General features: G+C 44.9%; 2 protein-coding genes across 2 annotated transcripts in view; both read left to right on the top strand.

Annotated features, from left to right (window-relative positions):
- epha3 (eph receptor A3) overlaps positions 1-14,134 on the top strand; it is a 980,965-nt gene that overhangs the window by 627,219 nt on the left and 339,612 nt on the right. The gene's annotated exons all lie outside the window — the stretch shown is intronic.
- LOC111971983 (ephrin type-A receptor 6-like) overlaps positions 1,055-14,134 on the top strand; it is a 194,704-nt gene continuing 181,624 nt past the window's right edge. The window contains exon 1 of the mRNA XM_023998794.1: positions 1,055-1,788. Within this exon, the coding sequence (XP_023854562.1) occupies positions 1,710-1,788 (79 nt within the window). The 5' untranslated portion in view covers positions 1,055-1,709. The remainder of the gene's footprint in view (positions 1,789-14,134) is intronic.

Here is a 14,134-nt window from a genome sequence, read left to right as displayed (position 1 = left end):
TGGTTAGTTCTGCTTTTGCCAACATGTACTGACAACAAATAATTTGTGTGGCGATTGGATAAGCTAGCATTGTGCTGTCACGCCACTTCCTCGATAGCTGTCGTCCTGGACCTACAAATGCCTTGACCTTTATCGATCAATTGTATTGGTGGAGCTTTGCATAGTACATTCTGTTGTTGTAATGTGGGCTTAATCCCAAGTGCTCAGTGACAGGGATGGTCATTGGCTAGAGCAGACAATGTGTCTGAATGCCTTTGAGCTGAGTGGTTCTGACTGATATTGTTTCTGGTTGGCTTAGAGTTGACTAATTCTGACTGATGTCCCTTATACTGATTGACTGTCATCATGACAGGAGGGAGTGTTGCTTTGTTTAACCCCACAAGGTGAGGTGCAGTTTGGTTACTCACTCCATGAAGCGTCCATTGGGATGGGATGAAGACCTTCTGTACTCCTGGCTGACATTGTTGTTGGCCAGGATGACACTACTGCTTCGAAGATCCACTGGGTAGAAGTTGCACAGTCCTAGGATCAGCTCATCTACCAAGATGCCTAACATTAACCATTAGGGGGAAAACACAAAACTGACCCTAGGTCTAGGAGCAATTTACAACAGATTCAATGTTTTCCAAATTAACTATTTCAATTATAAACTTGAATTCAGCTTTACAGTACATTTACTGTAGGCCTACATGAAAGTAACATAATAATGTGAAAATGAATGCCCTGCCTGACCTCCAAAATGTATTTTCTAAATATAAAAAAGGTATAGGCCTAGGTAAGCATAGCTAATCTCGTTTAAAATGGAAGCAAATATATTAATTTGCAATTTACTCTATGCATCACATTATGTTACATTTCCTCCCACACAGATAATTTGCAATCCAAATCTACCTGGAATAGAGGTAACAACACTGGTCATCAATAACCTGCAGAAATATTGATGTCCAGCTGGAAGAGGCACACACATACACGCACACGCACACACACATAGACTTTGCTGGCTGCCATGCACACTGCCGTTGTGTTGTCAGCTAACACCCTCTAGCGCCGGGCGCCCTGCACAGATGCGCTCTGTCTCGCCATTCTGTAGCTGTACTCTGTCGTAAACGGGAGTTGCACAGTTCTCTGCTGCAGCAGTCAGTCCAGGCTTGCATGGAACCGGCTACAGCGGCACTACGCTCGCTCACACCAACCAAACAACTGATACCGCGCCACTTGGAGTTTGGAACTGTATGTCACGAGCCGCATCCTGGCGTCTTCCATTTCCCGCGTGAAGGAATCACGAATACGCTTAGCTGAAACCAGGAGGAAATAAAATAGCGCACCGAGGAGGAATGTTTGATTACATTTCTTGTCAAAACAGTGAAATACAGGAAGCTCCGACACGGAGCGCAACGTATTTTGTCTTTGAGCATTGCTCTAGAAATGCGGTCGCTGCTGGTAAATGTCGTCTTGATTTTTGTTTTTGCCGCGGTGTGAACTTCACCAACCTTCCTAAGCTCTCCGCCTGATCATGCGATGGATCTCCTCCAGTAGCCTACATTCGTCTGTCAGCTCTCTCCAGCGGGGACTGGATGTGAGGAGGGTCCGGGGAGAGGAGAGACACCCACGGCTCCACTTGGGATCTAAAGGCGCTTTGTGACCAGGTTTCTTCTCTTGGATAGTCTCCTGCTCGGCGCGGTGCTGGGCAGCCTGTGGATGGTACAGAAATGACTTTAGGAGAAAAACTCTGCCTCGTTTTCCTATTTTTTCGGATTCTCTTCACTCCTACCAGCCACGGCAATCAAGGTGAGAGATTTTATCTGCGCATGATTTTGGAGAACAGTTTAATATTAGCCTAAATTAGTTATTAGTTATATATATTTTTTTTCGGGTAAAGGCTGCTGATATGCGCTTTAATTCACACTTGTGGCAAGTGTTTCCACCCGCGCCTAAATGTAGCCATAATAGGCTACAGTTAACCAAATATTGCATTGACCAATATATAGGCCGGAACCTATAGATAGGTCATGTAACATGTTACAGTAGGCACCGCCAATAACATAATAGTCAGGAGCTCTATGCTACGACATTCATATTCCAACCAGCACGTGTGCTTTTCCAAATAAGTGTCAGTCTGCGTTTTTAATTGCTTGAAAATAGCACGCAGTTTGATTTTGAATAATGTGAACCTATGGCTATTAAACAGTTTATCATGTGTGGAAAAAAATAGGCCTACTGGAAGGACAACAGCCTACCGGTAAATAACGCACGGAGCCCTTTCCCGCGCTACGAACGCTATGAACGCAGGAGAGTGAGAAGTTGTCAACCCGGGGGTGGCAAATCAATTAGGCTAAGGTTACCTATCTACATCCTTCAATGACTACAACCGTCCATTACGTTTTACATAAGGTTTACAAATGGACCAAATACTTACAGTATCCAATCAAAAACATAAAACATCCCATTTTTTTAATGCAGTGGCTGGATTGAATTATGTAAAGACTGAGGTTAAATTGTATTTATTTAAGGCCATACTATACCTTCAAACTATACAGACAGATTCCTTGATCCAGGCAGATTGATGCTGTCATGTGAATTGAGCCCTCAGCAGGCTTTTGGATCCCATTACTGTTCCATTCTGCTGCATTGACCTGATGCATGACTGCAAACCACATAAGAATCACACCAGATAATAAAATTACCCTTATGTTGCCTTTAGAGTTTAATCTTTTTTTTCTTCTCTATTGTGTCGTCTTTGTCTCTCTGCCACCAAATGTGGTTAAAGAAGCTCAGGTGTGTGTGTGTGCGTATGTGTGCGTGTGTGTGTGCGTACACGCTATCACTCAGGTTTAAAATAGTTCTATTGATTCTACAGGGACACAGAGGGATGTGGCCCCTAGGTTATATTTGATTGTTCTCTCAGTTCAATAAAAGTGATACTACTCCCTCTTCTCCCAGGCAGGTGCTACATAACAGCCCAGTGTGTCTTTGTGCTGCCATCAAAGATTGAATGATGATTGAGTTGATGAGTAGTGTGTCAGCTTTCCAGTCAGCCCTATGGTGTCTTTCACATTGACTTCAGAGGTGCCTCTGAGATTTTGTTTTAGGCTGCTTCCAGCTTCTGTCCGTGGTTCTGAAACTGTTTCTCTGCACTGTGTGTATGCGCGAGTGTGTGTGTGTGTATGCGCGAGTGTGTGTGTGTGTGTGTGTGTGAGCCTATGTGTGGCATCCAGATGATGTGTATTTCTCACCTGTTGTTGTTGGATTTAGAGGCCTTACCACATGTCACAATTCATCAGAAAACAACTCTAGAATTATGTTTTATCTCTGCCAGACAAACAGCTCTTTGCTTTTAAAACCCATGTGTCAAATGTTGTATATTGCTTTGAACCGGGTGAAGGTGAGCGTTGTAGATTGGGGATTTCACAGGCACAATTGGGCCTGATGTCAGCTGAGAGGAGAACAATGAAAACCAATCAGTCTCATCCTCCCTGGCTGGGAGAAGCTGAATGCAGCATGTCAGACAATCCCTCACACCAACACCGGTGTTCTGCAGGGACGCAAAGAGTTATTAACTAAGCCCTACTACACAAACACTGCCAAGTTTCAGCTTCCTCTACAGTACTCACTGTTATTGTTCTTTCTGTGGGAGTTTTGTTGGAGCTGCATAGTTTTTTTTCTAGCCTGGCTGGTAAAAACAAAGGGAGGATTGGATAAATTAAAGGATTGGCTAAATGAAATAAACTGCAGAGATTCAGAGAGTCTGAGAAAAATGTCAGTCCATTGTTGTAACATTGTTTTAAAGTGTCCCCAAACTAAAGGGTTGATCCTTTTAAATGAGGCAGGAGATCCCTTGGTTCACTGGGTCCTGCTTTGCTGCTGGGCCCAGACACCCTTCCATCCTTAAACCAAGACAAATATACCAAACTATTATTTTGCTTTCAGCATTTACAGTATGTTTCCATGACTGATCAAAACTCATTTTATCATGCTCTCTCCTGTCTCTCTGCAGCAGACATATAGTGAATAAAATGTTTGGAACATCAAATTTCAATGACATCGCACTATCGAATCGTAATACATATAGAATTGTGAGAATCCCAATACATATTGTATCGGCACCTAAGTATGGTGATAATATTGTATAATGAGGTCCCTGGCAATTCCTAGACTTATTTCCCATCCCCAACTACTAAGCCCTATCCCTGATAAAGTTGTGTTATCAGTGCATGTGTCAAAAGTCTGTCTCAGTGGCGCCACCTGCAGCTGGCTCTCCAAAGAATCTAGGTGGGAGAAGGTAGAACTAGCTATACAGGGTCAGATATATTTACCTCCTAATGGTTAATTTTTGGGTAGGTTATATTGTAAACTGATCCTAGATCTGTGGTTAGGCGCTAGGTGTGATGTGTGGCCTGGTAGCGAATGGGTAGATGGTCTCTCAGGTGTGTTGAGATGGCTTCTCCTCAGTTTGACACTCATACATGCTTCCTGTTCTAACACTATGACAGTCCATCCTTGAGGCGTCAGTGAATGGCCCTCTAATGAAAGGTTGCTACATGTCTCTTTGACCTGTCTCTGTCATGCCTGTCTTGTAACTGTCATTTAGGGTCAGCACTGTGTTATGAAGCCATGGCGTTCTGCAGACAATATTTCCATTCTGGTCAAGACTGTAACCGCCCCTCACTGTAGCACTTCATCTGCTACTCTGTGGTAAATTCTCATTAAAAGCCTCATGGTGCTAATATCTGATCTAATTAGCTTCTAGCTCTGATTTGCTTGGCTATAGTTCTGACATTAAGATGTTACAGAGCGGTCTGATTCATCTCGAAGGAGTAGGAATGTGAGCGATGCCTTTTCCCCACCACGCCTGTCAGCTTGTCTGTGCTGTAGATAGTGTTTCATTTCACACTACTTCCTATCATCTGAATAGAACACCACCAAATGTCAATCTATTCTCTTTCTACCCAATCACTTTCCCTACATCTCTCTTCATCTCTCAAATGTTATTTTCATCTTCTTCTACAGCCCTCAGAGGAAGGCCCTATACATTCTCAAAGACTCCAGCCACCCAAGTAATAGACTGTTCTCTCTGCTACCACACAGCAAGCGGTACCGGTGTTCCAAATCTGGAACCAACAGGACCCTGAACAGCTTCTACCCCCAAGCCATAAGAATGATAAATAGTTAGTTAAATAGTTAACCAATAGCTACCTGGAAAATCTACATTTACCCTTTTTGCACTAACTCTTTTGACTCATCACATATTCTTCTGTTATTATCTATCCTGTTGCCTAGTCACTTTATCCCTACCTATATGTACATATCGACCACAATTACCTCATACCCCTGAACATCGACTCGGTACTGGTACCCCGTGCATATAGCCACGTTATCATGACGCATTGTGTATTTATTACTCTTGTTATTATTTTTCTATTATTTCTATATTTTTCTCTCTGCATTGTTGGGAAGGGCCCGGCCTGTAAGTAAGCATTTCACTGTTAGTTTACACCTGTTGTTTACAAAGCATGTGACAAATACAATGTGATTTTGTCAAATTTGATTTGATTTGCTTTACATCCAAAGTAAATGGTTAAGGTTAAGGTTACCTGTTAAATTGTCAGGGTTGGGGATAGGGTTACCTGTTAAATTGTCAGGGTTAGGGATAGGGTTACCTGTTAAATTGTCAGGGTTAGGGATAGGGTTACTGTTAAATTGTCAGGGTTAGGGATAGGGTTACATGTTAAATTGTCAGGGTTAGGGATAGGGTTACCTGTTAAATTGTCAGGGTTAGGGATAGGGTTACCTGTTAAATTGTCAGGGTTGGGGATAGGGTTACCTGTTATTGTCAGGGTTAGGGATAGGGTTACCTGTTAAATTGTCAGGGTTAGGGATAGGGTTACCTGTTAAATTGTCAGGGTTAGGGATAGGGTTACCTGTTAAATTGTCAGGGTTAGGGATAGGGTTACCTGTTAAATTGTCAGGGTTAGGGATAGGGTTACCTGTTAAATTGTCAGGGTTAGGGATAGGGTTGGCAAGCGGATCCTAGATTGAACCACTAATGTCACTCCACGCACCTGGTTTTAAAAACAGGAGAGAAACCAGCAGACAGGCACCCAGGGAACAGCAGTCCCATTCTTGTATTATAAAGCTAGAACACAGATTCATAAGCAGGCCCTGTAATGTTCTATTAATACCCCAGTAAAAATCTCCTGGGGAAACTGCTGCTCTAAGCAGGGTCCTACAGGTCCCACCGTCTACTGGGAATATACTACACTACACTGAGACAGAGTCTGTTATAGGACAACACACACACACACACACACACACACAAATGACTGCATAGACACAAACACAGATACACACACAGGCGCACATACATACATAAACACACATTAAAATATTTTAATTACGCATAACTGTACAGAAGAGGCAAATGAAAAAATCCCAAAGTTTATGAATGAAGACTTTAACTGCTTTGTTATTATCCAGGATAGGAGAATCATGTTGTTGGAAGGCATGGCTTTCAACAGCTACCAGCCAGACCAGGCTCAGAGCAGTCTGTTTGTGGTTACACTGAGAAGGTATTCAGATCATTATAGGGTTGAGTTGGAAACGGACAGTGTGTGATGAATATGGCCAGTGGTTAAGTATAGATTTACATTGGGTGAGAAATAGAGCTTCTACACACATGCACGCACGCACGCACACACACACACACACACACACACACACCAGTGGTCAGGAAGGTATGGATTTCAAGTCTATGTGTGAGAGAGAGACGGAGGCAGACAGTGCAATTAGTCCTGTCCCCAAGGGTTCTGCTGAGGATACTACTGCTACTGGCACTCCATCCTCCACCGGCCTGCCAGACACACAGACACTGTTGGGAGAGGAGGAGGACATGGAGTTCTGCTGGTTAAAACTGCAGCTAAATAACTCAACCAGTATGTAGGGCTGATTTCCAGGACCCAGATTACGCCTTCTCCTGGACTCAAAAGCAAGGGCAAAGCAGCAAGGGAAAGTGCTTTTTTGTGTGTGGAACTAACAAACAAATTCCTGGAAAAAAGTTAAAGAAATTTGCACTATTTAGTGTTTTTATTTGCATTTAAATAGAGCCTCCTCAAAGCTCATTTCTTTGCAGTGTATTGATGTATCACCCTACCACTGAAGAATAAATAAATAAAGAAGTGGAATTAACGTAGGAAGTTGTGCCCATAATACATAATGTATATATCTCTCTCTTTCTCTCTCTCTCTCTCTCTTTCTCTCTTTCTGTCTTTCCTCTCCTCTCCCCTCTCCCCTCTCTCTCTCTCTCTCTCCCTCTCTCTCTCTCTCTCTCTCTCGCTCTGTGCTCCAGTAACATTGTAATTCTGTGTTTCTCTCTCTGATATCAGTCATGCATACAATATGTATTTATAAACATGACATTTCTATGTTATTATAAAGGTCAGGAATAAACACCTTTTTTTCCTTTTCTGTTATTACCTCACATGGAAACACTCAACTTCACTAGCAGCTGTTTAACTTGTTTTGCTCAGGGTTTCACTTATACATTTTCGAAAGATGGCGCGGTACTGGATGGCCGGCAATTTGCAAGTTTCGACCCAACTTTGCTATTTTGTGATTATTTTGTTAATTTTTTTATTTTCACAAAATGTATCCACTATTATTTCTTACAACCAAAAATAACTTTTGAACATCAGATCGGCAGTTACTTACCCCAATTTCGGCTTCAACTTCGACCGCCTTGGGCTCTCTCTGTAATTCCGTCCCATTTTTTGGGCTACCCAAGAGGAAACACCGGCGTTACAGAGGCAAGGGGGGAGGATCCTGGTGAGATTAAGGCGAAGGTAAAACCGCCCACCTCTTCCCTCCGTTTTACTGGCCAATAAATATACAGTTACTTGATAATATGATGGATGACCTCCGATCGCAGATTTGCTACCAACGGGACTCTCGAAACTGCAATATTCTTTGCTTTACTGAAACATAGCTCTCAGACAAGGTACCCCCCATGACTATTCAACTTGATGGATTCTTCATTCACCGGGCGGACAGGACAGGGAAGTCGGGGAATTCGGTGGTGGGGGGGAGGGGTTTTCCTCTACATCAACAACAACTGGTGTGCTAACTCCAGCACGATGGAAGTGTCGACCCACTGTTCACCCGTCTTGGAATACCTGATGGTCAAATGCCGACCCTTCTACCTCCCAAGGGAGTTTTCAGCTGTTATCTTGACTGTTGTATACATTCTACCTCAGGACAAGAAAAATAACAACTGTAACCAACCAATAACCAACTGTACAAGGCTATAAACAAGCAAGAAAACCTACATCCAGAGGCTGCTTTTCTGGTTGCCGGCAATTTTTATTTTGCGTCACTAAGACACTTGATGCCCAACTTCCATCAACATGTTTCCAATGCCACTAGGGGCAATAAAGTCCTAGACGACTGTTATTCTACGCACAAGCATACAAAGCCCTCCCTTGTCCGCCATTCGGCAAATCAGATCATGACTCCGTACTCCTGCTTCCAGTTTACAAGCAGAAAATAAAACCGGAAGTACCTGTGACTCACTCCATTGAGAAATGGTCACCAGAATCAGAGATTATGCTACAAGACTGCTTTGCTAGCACTGATTAAGGAATATGTTTCGAGACTCCACGATAACATTGAACAGCTAACCACCTCTGTCACCGGCTTAATTTGTCCCCACAGTGAGGGTTCGCTGCTTCCCCAATCAAAGGCCTGGATTAACACTGACGTTGGCGCTAAACTAAACGACAGGGCTACCGCACACAGAGCTGAGCCTTAACCCTGAGGCTACGGCCGAGGAAATAAATAAGTACAAGAAGTCCCGCTTTGACCTCCGCAGAGTCATCAAATGAGCAAAAGGACAATATATGAATAAAGTGAAATCATATTACACAGGCTCCGACGCCCGCTGCTTGTGGCAAGGGCTACAGTCCATTATGGATTACAAAGGAAAACCCAGACATGATCTGCCCAATGGTGCCTCTCTATCAGACGAACTCAATACATTTTATACACGCTTTGACAACAACAACATTGTGCCGGGTGTGAGGGCCGTCACCGACCCAGACGATTGGGTGATCTCACCTTCCGAGGCTGACGTGAGAAAGGACTAAAATCAGGTCAACATCCACTAGGCCGCAGAGCCGACGGTATTCCAGGGCGTGTTCTCACACCTGACAGGCATATTCACTGTAATGGTCAACCTCTTCTTGTCCCTGTCTGTAATCCCCACATGTTTTAAGATGACCACCATTCATCCTGTCCCCAAGAACTATAAGGCTTCATGCCACAATGGCTACCGACCTGTAGCACTCAGTTTGGTAATCATGAAGTGCTTTTTTAGGCTTGTTAAGGCACACATTAACTCCACCATCCCAGACACCCTAGACCCACTCCAATTTGCATACTGCCCCAACAGATCCATAGATGACGCAATCTCAATTGTTCTCCACACTGCCCTCACCCACCTAGATAAGAGGAATACCTATGTGAAAAATGCTGTTCATTGATTACAGCTCAGCGTTCAACACCATTGTCCCCTCCAAGCTCGTCACCGAGTTTAGGACTGGGTCTGAACACCTGCCTGTGCAACTGGATCTTGGACTTGCTGACGGACCGACTCCAGGTGGTGAGGGTAGGCAACATCACCTCCGCCACGCTGACCCTCAACACGGGGGCCCCACAGAGGTGTGTGCTTAGTCCCCTCCTGTACTCCCTGTTCACCCATGACTGCGTGGCCACGCACGACTCCAAAACCATCCTCAAGTTTGCTGACAACACGACGGTGGTAGGTCTGATCAGCGGCGACAGTGAGTTAGCCTACAGGGAGTAGGTCAGTGACCTGGCAGTGTGGTGCCAGAGCAACAACCTCTCCCTCAACGTCAGTAAGACCAATGAGCTGATTGTGGACTACAGGAATCTGGGGGGCGAGCACACCCCCATCCATATCGACGGGGCTGCAGTGGGGCAGGTTGAGAGCTTCAAGTTCCTCAGTGTTCAAATCACTAAAGACTTAAAATGGTCCACCTCGAGGTTGAAAAAGACCCTTGAATCCTCAAAAAGTTCTACAGCTGTACCATTGAGAGCATATTGACTGGCTGCATCACAGCCTGGTATGGCAATAGCACCGCACTCGATCACATGGCGCTACAGAGGGTGGTGCGGACAGCCAAGTACATCACTGGTGTATTGCTTTCATATAGTACAGCTTTCATATAGTATTGCTTTTGAAATAGTACAGGTTCCATATAGTACAGGTTTCATATATTACAGCTTTAATATAATATAGCTTTCAAATAGTACAGCGTATCATGCTGTGTATATAGTTGCTTTACTTTTAACATGCTGTACATACAGTTGAAGTCGGAAGTTTACATACACTTAGGTTGGAGTCATTAAAACTCATTTTTCAACCACTCCACAAATTTCTTGTTAACGAACTATAGTTTTGGCAAGTCGGTTAGGACATCTACTTTGGGCATGACACAAGTAATTTTTCCAACAATTGTTTACAGACAGATTATTTCACTTATAATTCACTGTATCGCAATTCCAGTGGGTCAGAAGTTTACATATGCTAAGTTGACTGTGCCTTTAAACAGCTTGGGAAATTCCAGAAAATTATGTCATGGCTTTAGAAGCTTCTGATAGGCTAATTGACATCATTTTGAGTTCAAATTGGAGGTGTACCTGTGGATGTATTTCAAGGCCTACCTTCAAACTCAGTGCCTCTTTGCTTGACATCATGGGAAAATCAAAAGAAATTCAGCCAAGATCCATGTCTGGTCATCCTTGGGAGCAATTTCCAACAGCCTGAAGTACCACATTCATCTGTACAAAACAATAGTACGCAAGAATATAAACGCAACCGTCATACTGCTCAGGAAGGGAGATGTGTTCCGTCTCCCTGAGATGAACGTACTTTGGTGCGAAAAGTGCAAATCAATCCAGAACAACAGCAAAGGACCATTACATTTACATTTTAAGTCATTTAGCAGACGCTCTTATCCAGAGCGACTTACAAATTGGTGCATTCACCTTATGACATCCAGTGGAAACCAACCACTTTACAATAGTGCATCTAAATCTTTTTAAGGGGGGGGGGGTCAGAAGGATTACTTTATCCTATCCTAGTATTCCTTGAGAGGTGGGGTTTCAGGTGTCTCCGGAGGTGGTGATTGACTCCGCTGTACCTGGCGTCGTGAGGGAGTTTGTTCCACCATTGGGGTTGCCAGAGCACGACAGTTTTGACTGGGCTGAGCGGGAACTGTTACTTCCTCAGTGGTAGGGAGGCGAGCAGGCCAGAGGTGGATGAACGCAGTGCCCTTGTTTGGGTGTAGGGCCTGATCAGAGCCTGAAGGTTACTGAGGGGCCGTTTCCCCTCACGCTCCGTAGGCAAGCACCCATGGTCTTGTAGCGGATGCGAGCTTCAACTGGAAGCCAGTGGAGAGAGCGAGGAGCGGGTGGGTGACGTGAGAGAACTTGGGAAGGTTGAACACCAGACGGCTGCGGCGTTGGATGAGTTGTAGGGTTTAATGGCACAGGCAGGGAGCCCAGCCAACAGCGAGTTGCAGTAATCCAGACGGGAGATGACAAGTGCCTGGATTAGGACCTGCGCCGCTTCCTGTGTGAGGCAGGGTCGTACTCTGCGGATGTTGTAGAGCATGAACCTACAGGAACGGGAACGACCATGGAAGGAACGACCACAGGAACGACCATGTGAAGATGCTGGAGGAAACAGGTAGAAAGTATCTATATCCACAGTTAAACGAGTCCTATATCGACATAACCTGAAAGGCCGCTCAGCAAGGAAGAAGCCACTGCTCCAAAACCGCCATCAAAAAGCCAGACTACGGTTTGCAACTGCACATGGGGACAAAGATCGTACTTTTTGGAGAAATGTCCTCTGGTCTGATGAAGCAAAATAGAACTGTTTGGCCATAATGACCATCGTTATGTTTGGAGGAAAAAGAGGGACGCTTGCAAGCTGAAGAACACCATCCCAACCGTGAAGCACGGGGTGGCAGCATCATGTTGTGGGGGTGCTTTGCTGCAGGAGGGACTGGTGCACTTCACAAAATAGATGGCATTATGAGGTGGGAAATTATGTGGATATATTGAAGCAACATCTCAAGACATCAGTCAGGAAGTTAAAGCTTGGTCTCAAATGGGTCTTCCAAATGGACAATGACCCCAAGCATACTTCCAAAGTTGTGGCAACAAAGTCAAGGTATTTGAGTGGCCATCACAAAGCCCTGACCTCAATCCTATAGAAAATGTGTGGGCAGAACTGAAAAAGCATGTGCGAGCAAGGAGGCCTACAAACCTGACTCAGTTACACCAGCTCTGTCAGGAGGAATGGGCCAAAATTCACCCAACTTATTGTGGGAAGCTTGTGGAAGGCTACCGGAAACGTTTGACCCAAGTTCAACGATTTAAAGGCTATGCTACCAAATACTCATTGAGTGTATATACACTTCTGACCCACTGGGAATGTGATGAAAGAAATAAAAGTTGAAATAAATCATTCTCTCTAATATTATTCTGACATTTCACATTCTTAAAATAAAGTGGTGATCCTAACTGACCTAAAACAGGGAATTTTTACTAGGATTAAATGTCAGGAATTGTGAAAAACTGAGTTTAAATGTATTTGGCTAAGGTGTATGTAAACTTCCGACTTCAACTGTACCTTTCATGTTGCAATTTATATGCAGTAGCCCAGCTGGAGTTCCTATGTCATTAACATGTTCCCAGCAGGTTCTGATAAACCCTCCCCCCCTCTTAAATCTCCATATCATCTTCCTCTTCTTCCTCCTCCATCTCCCTTATCTCCTTCTCCTCCTCCCTCTATGTACTCCTCCTTTTCCTCCTCCTCTATCTCCCCCTCCTCCTCCTCCTCCTCCTCCTCCTCCTCCTCCTCCACCTCTTCATTTCTTATGCCTGAATGAGCGCTCAGGGGAGGTTGATGAGACCAGCATTTCATTTGTTTAAACAAAATATGCATGAAATTAATGAAACCAACGTTTAACATCTTAGCACTCTAGTGTAGTGGAGCGTGGTGCAGACAGAAATGTTGTAGATGTGTGAGAGCAGTCAGCCAATCCATCTCACCGCGGCGTTGCCAAAGAAACTATTATGTATGGCTGACGGTATTGTACCATGCAGACACAGCATTCCAAATGTGTTTTTCTATTAATTATCCTGTTATTGTATAGACCATGTTTTATTTTGAACCCTGAACATGCACTGTCTCACTTAGCATAGAGCATGCAGTAATTACCTTATACAGTATACAGGAAAATCAACTAACATAAACACACACATATACACACACGCACACACACACACACACACACACACACACACTAGGCTCTGGCCTAGAGCTCTATGCTACCTGCTGGCTTGTTTGATACAGCTTTTTGGCATAGATCTGCCTATTGTAGCAGTGAAGCTTAAAGTATCTCTAAATGCCAGTATTTCTGGTACCTGCTTTTATTGCTTCTTTGCCACTGTGCTTTTGTTGACATTGATAAATCCATCCATTCCTATCCTGGTGCTCTCCATCCTGTTACAGTGTTGGTTGTGCCACAGACCCTTGCCTGATCCAGGGCAGATGGTGTATTGTCTGTCACTGCAGTGAGCCTGATGGGCTGCTGGGCGGCTGACTGAGTAGGTGGGTTGGTTGGCTGGCTGGATGGATGGATGGATGGGTGGCTGACTGGGTGGCTGGCTGGCTCGATGGATGGGTGGATGGATGGATGGATGGATGTATGTATGACTGGCTGGCTGGGTGGTGACGAGAGGTGGGATGGCTGGCTGGCTCGATGGCATGGTGGATCGGATGGGATGGATGGATGTATGACTGGCTGGCTGGGTGGCTGACAGGGTGGGTGGCTGGCTGCTGGCGGAATGATGGAGATGGGTGCGCTGGCTGGCTGGACGGGTGGCGGTCTGGGCTGGGCTGGCTGGTGGGTGGTCTGGCTGGTGTGGGTGAGAGATGGCGTGGGTGGGTGGCTGGCTGGGTGGGTGGGGATGGGCTGGCTGGCTGGCTGCTGGGCTGGCTGGCTGGGCTGGGCTGGCTTGGCTGGCTGGCTGGCTGGATTGGGATTGG

The sequence above is a fragment of the Salvelinus sp. IW2-2015 genome, linkage group LG2, assembly GCF_002910315.2.
Source record: "Salvelinus sp. IW2-2015 linkage group LG2, ASM291031v2, whole genome shotgun sequence".
Taxonomy (NCBI): domain Eukaryota; kingdom Metazoa; phylum Chordata; class Actinopteri; order Salmoniformes; family Salmonidae; genus Salvelinus; species Salvelinus sp. IW2-2015.
Note: the sequence above shows the minus strand (reverse complement) of the source record. Positions and strands in the feature narration are given on the sequence as shown.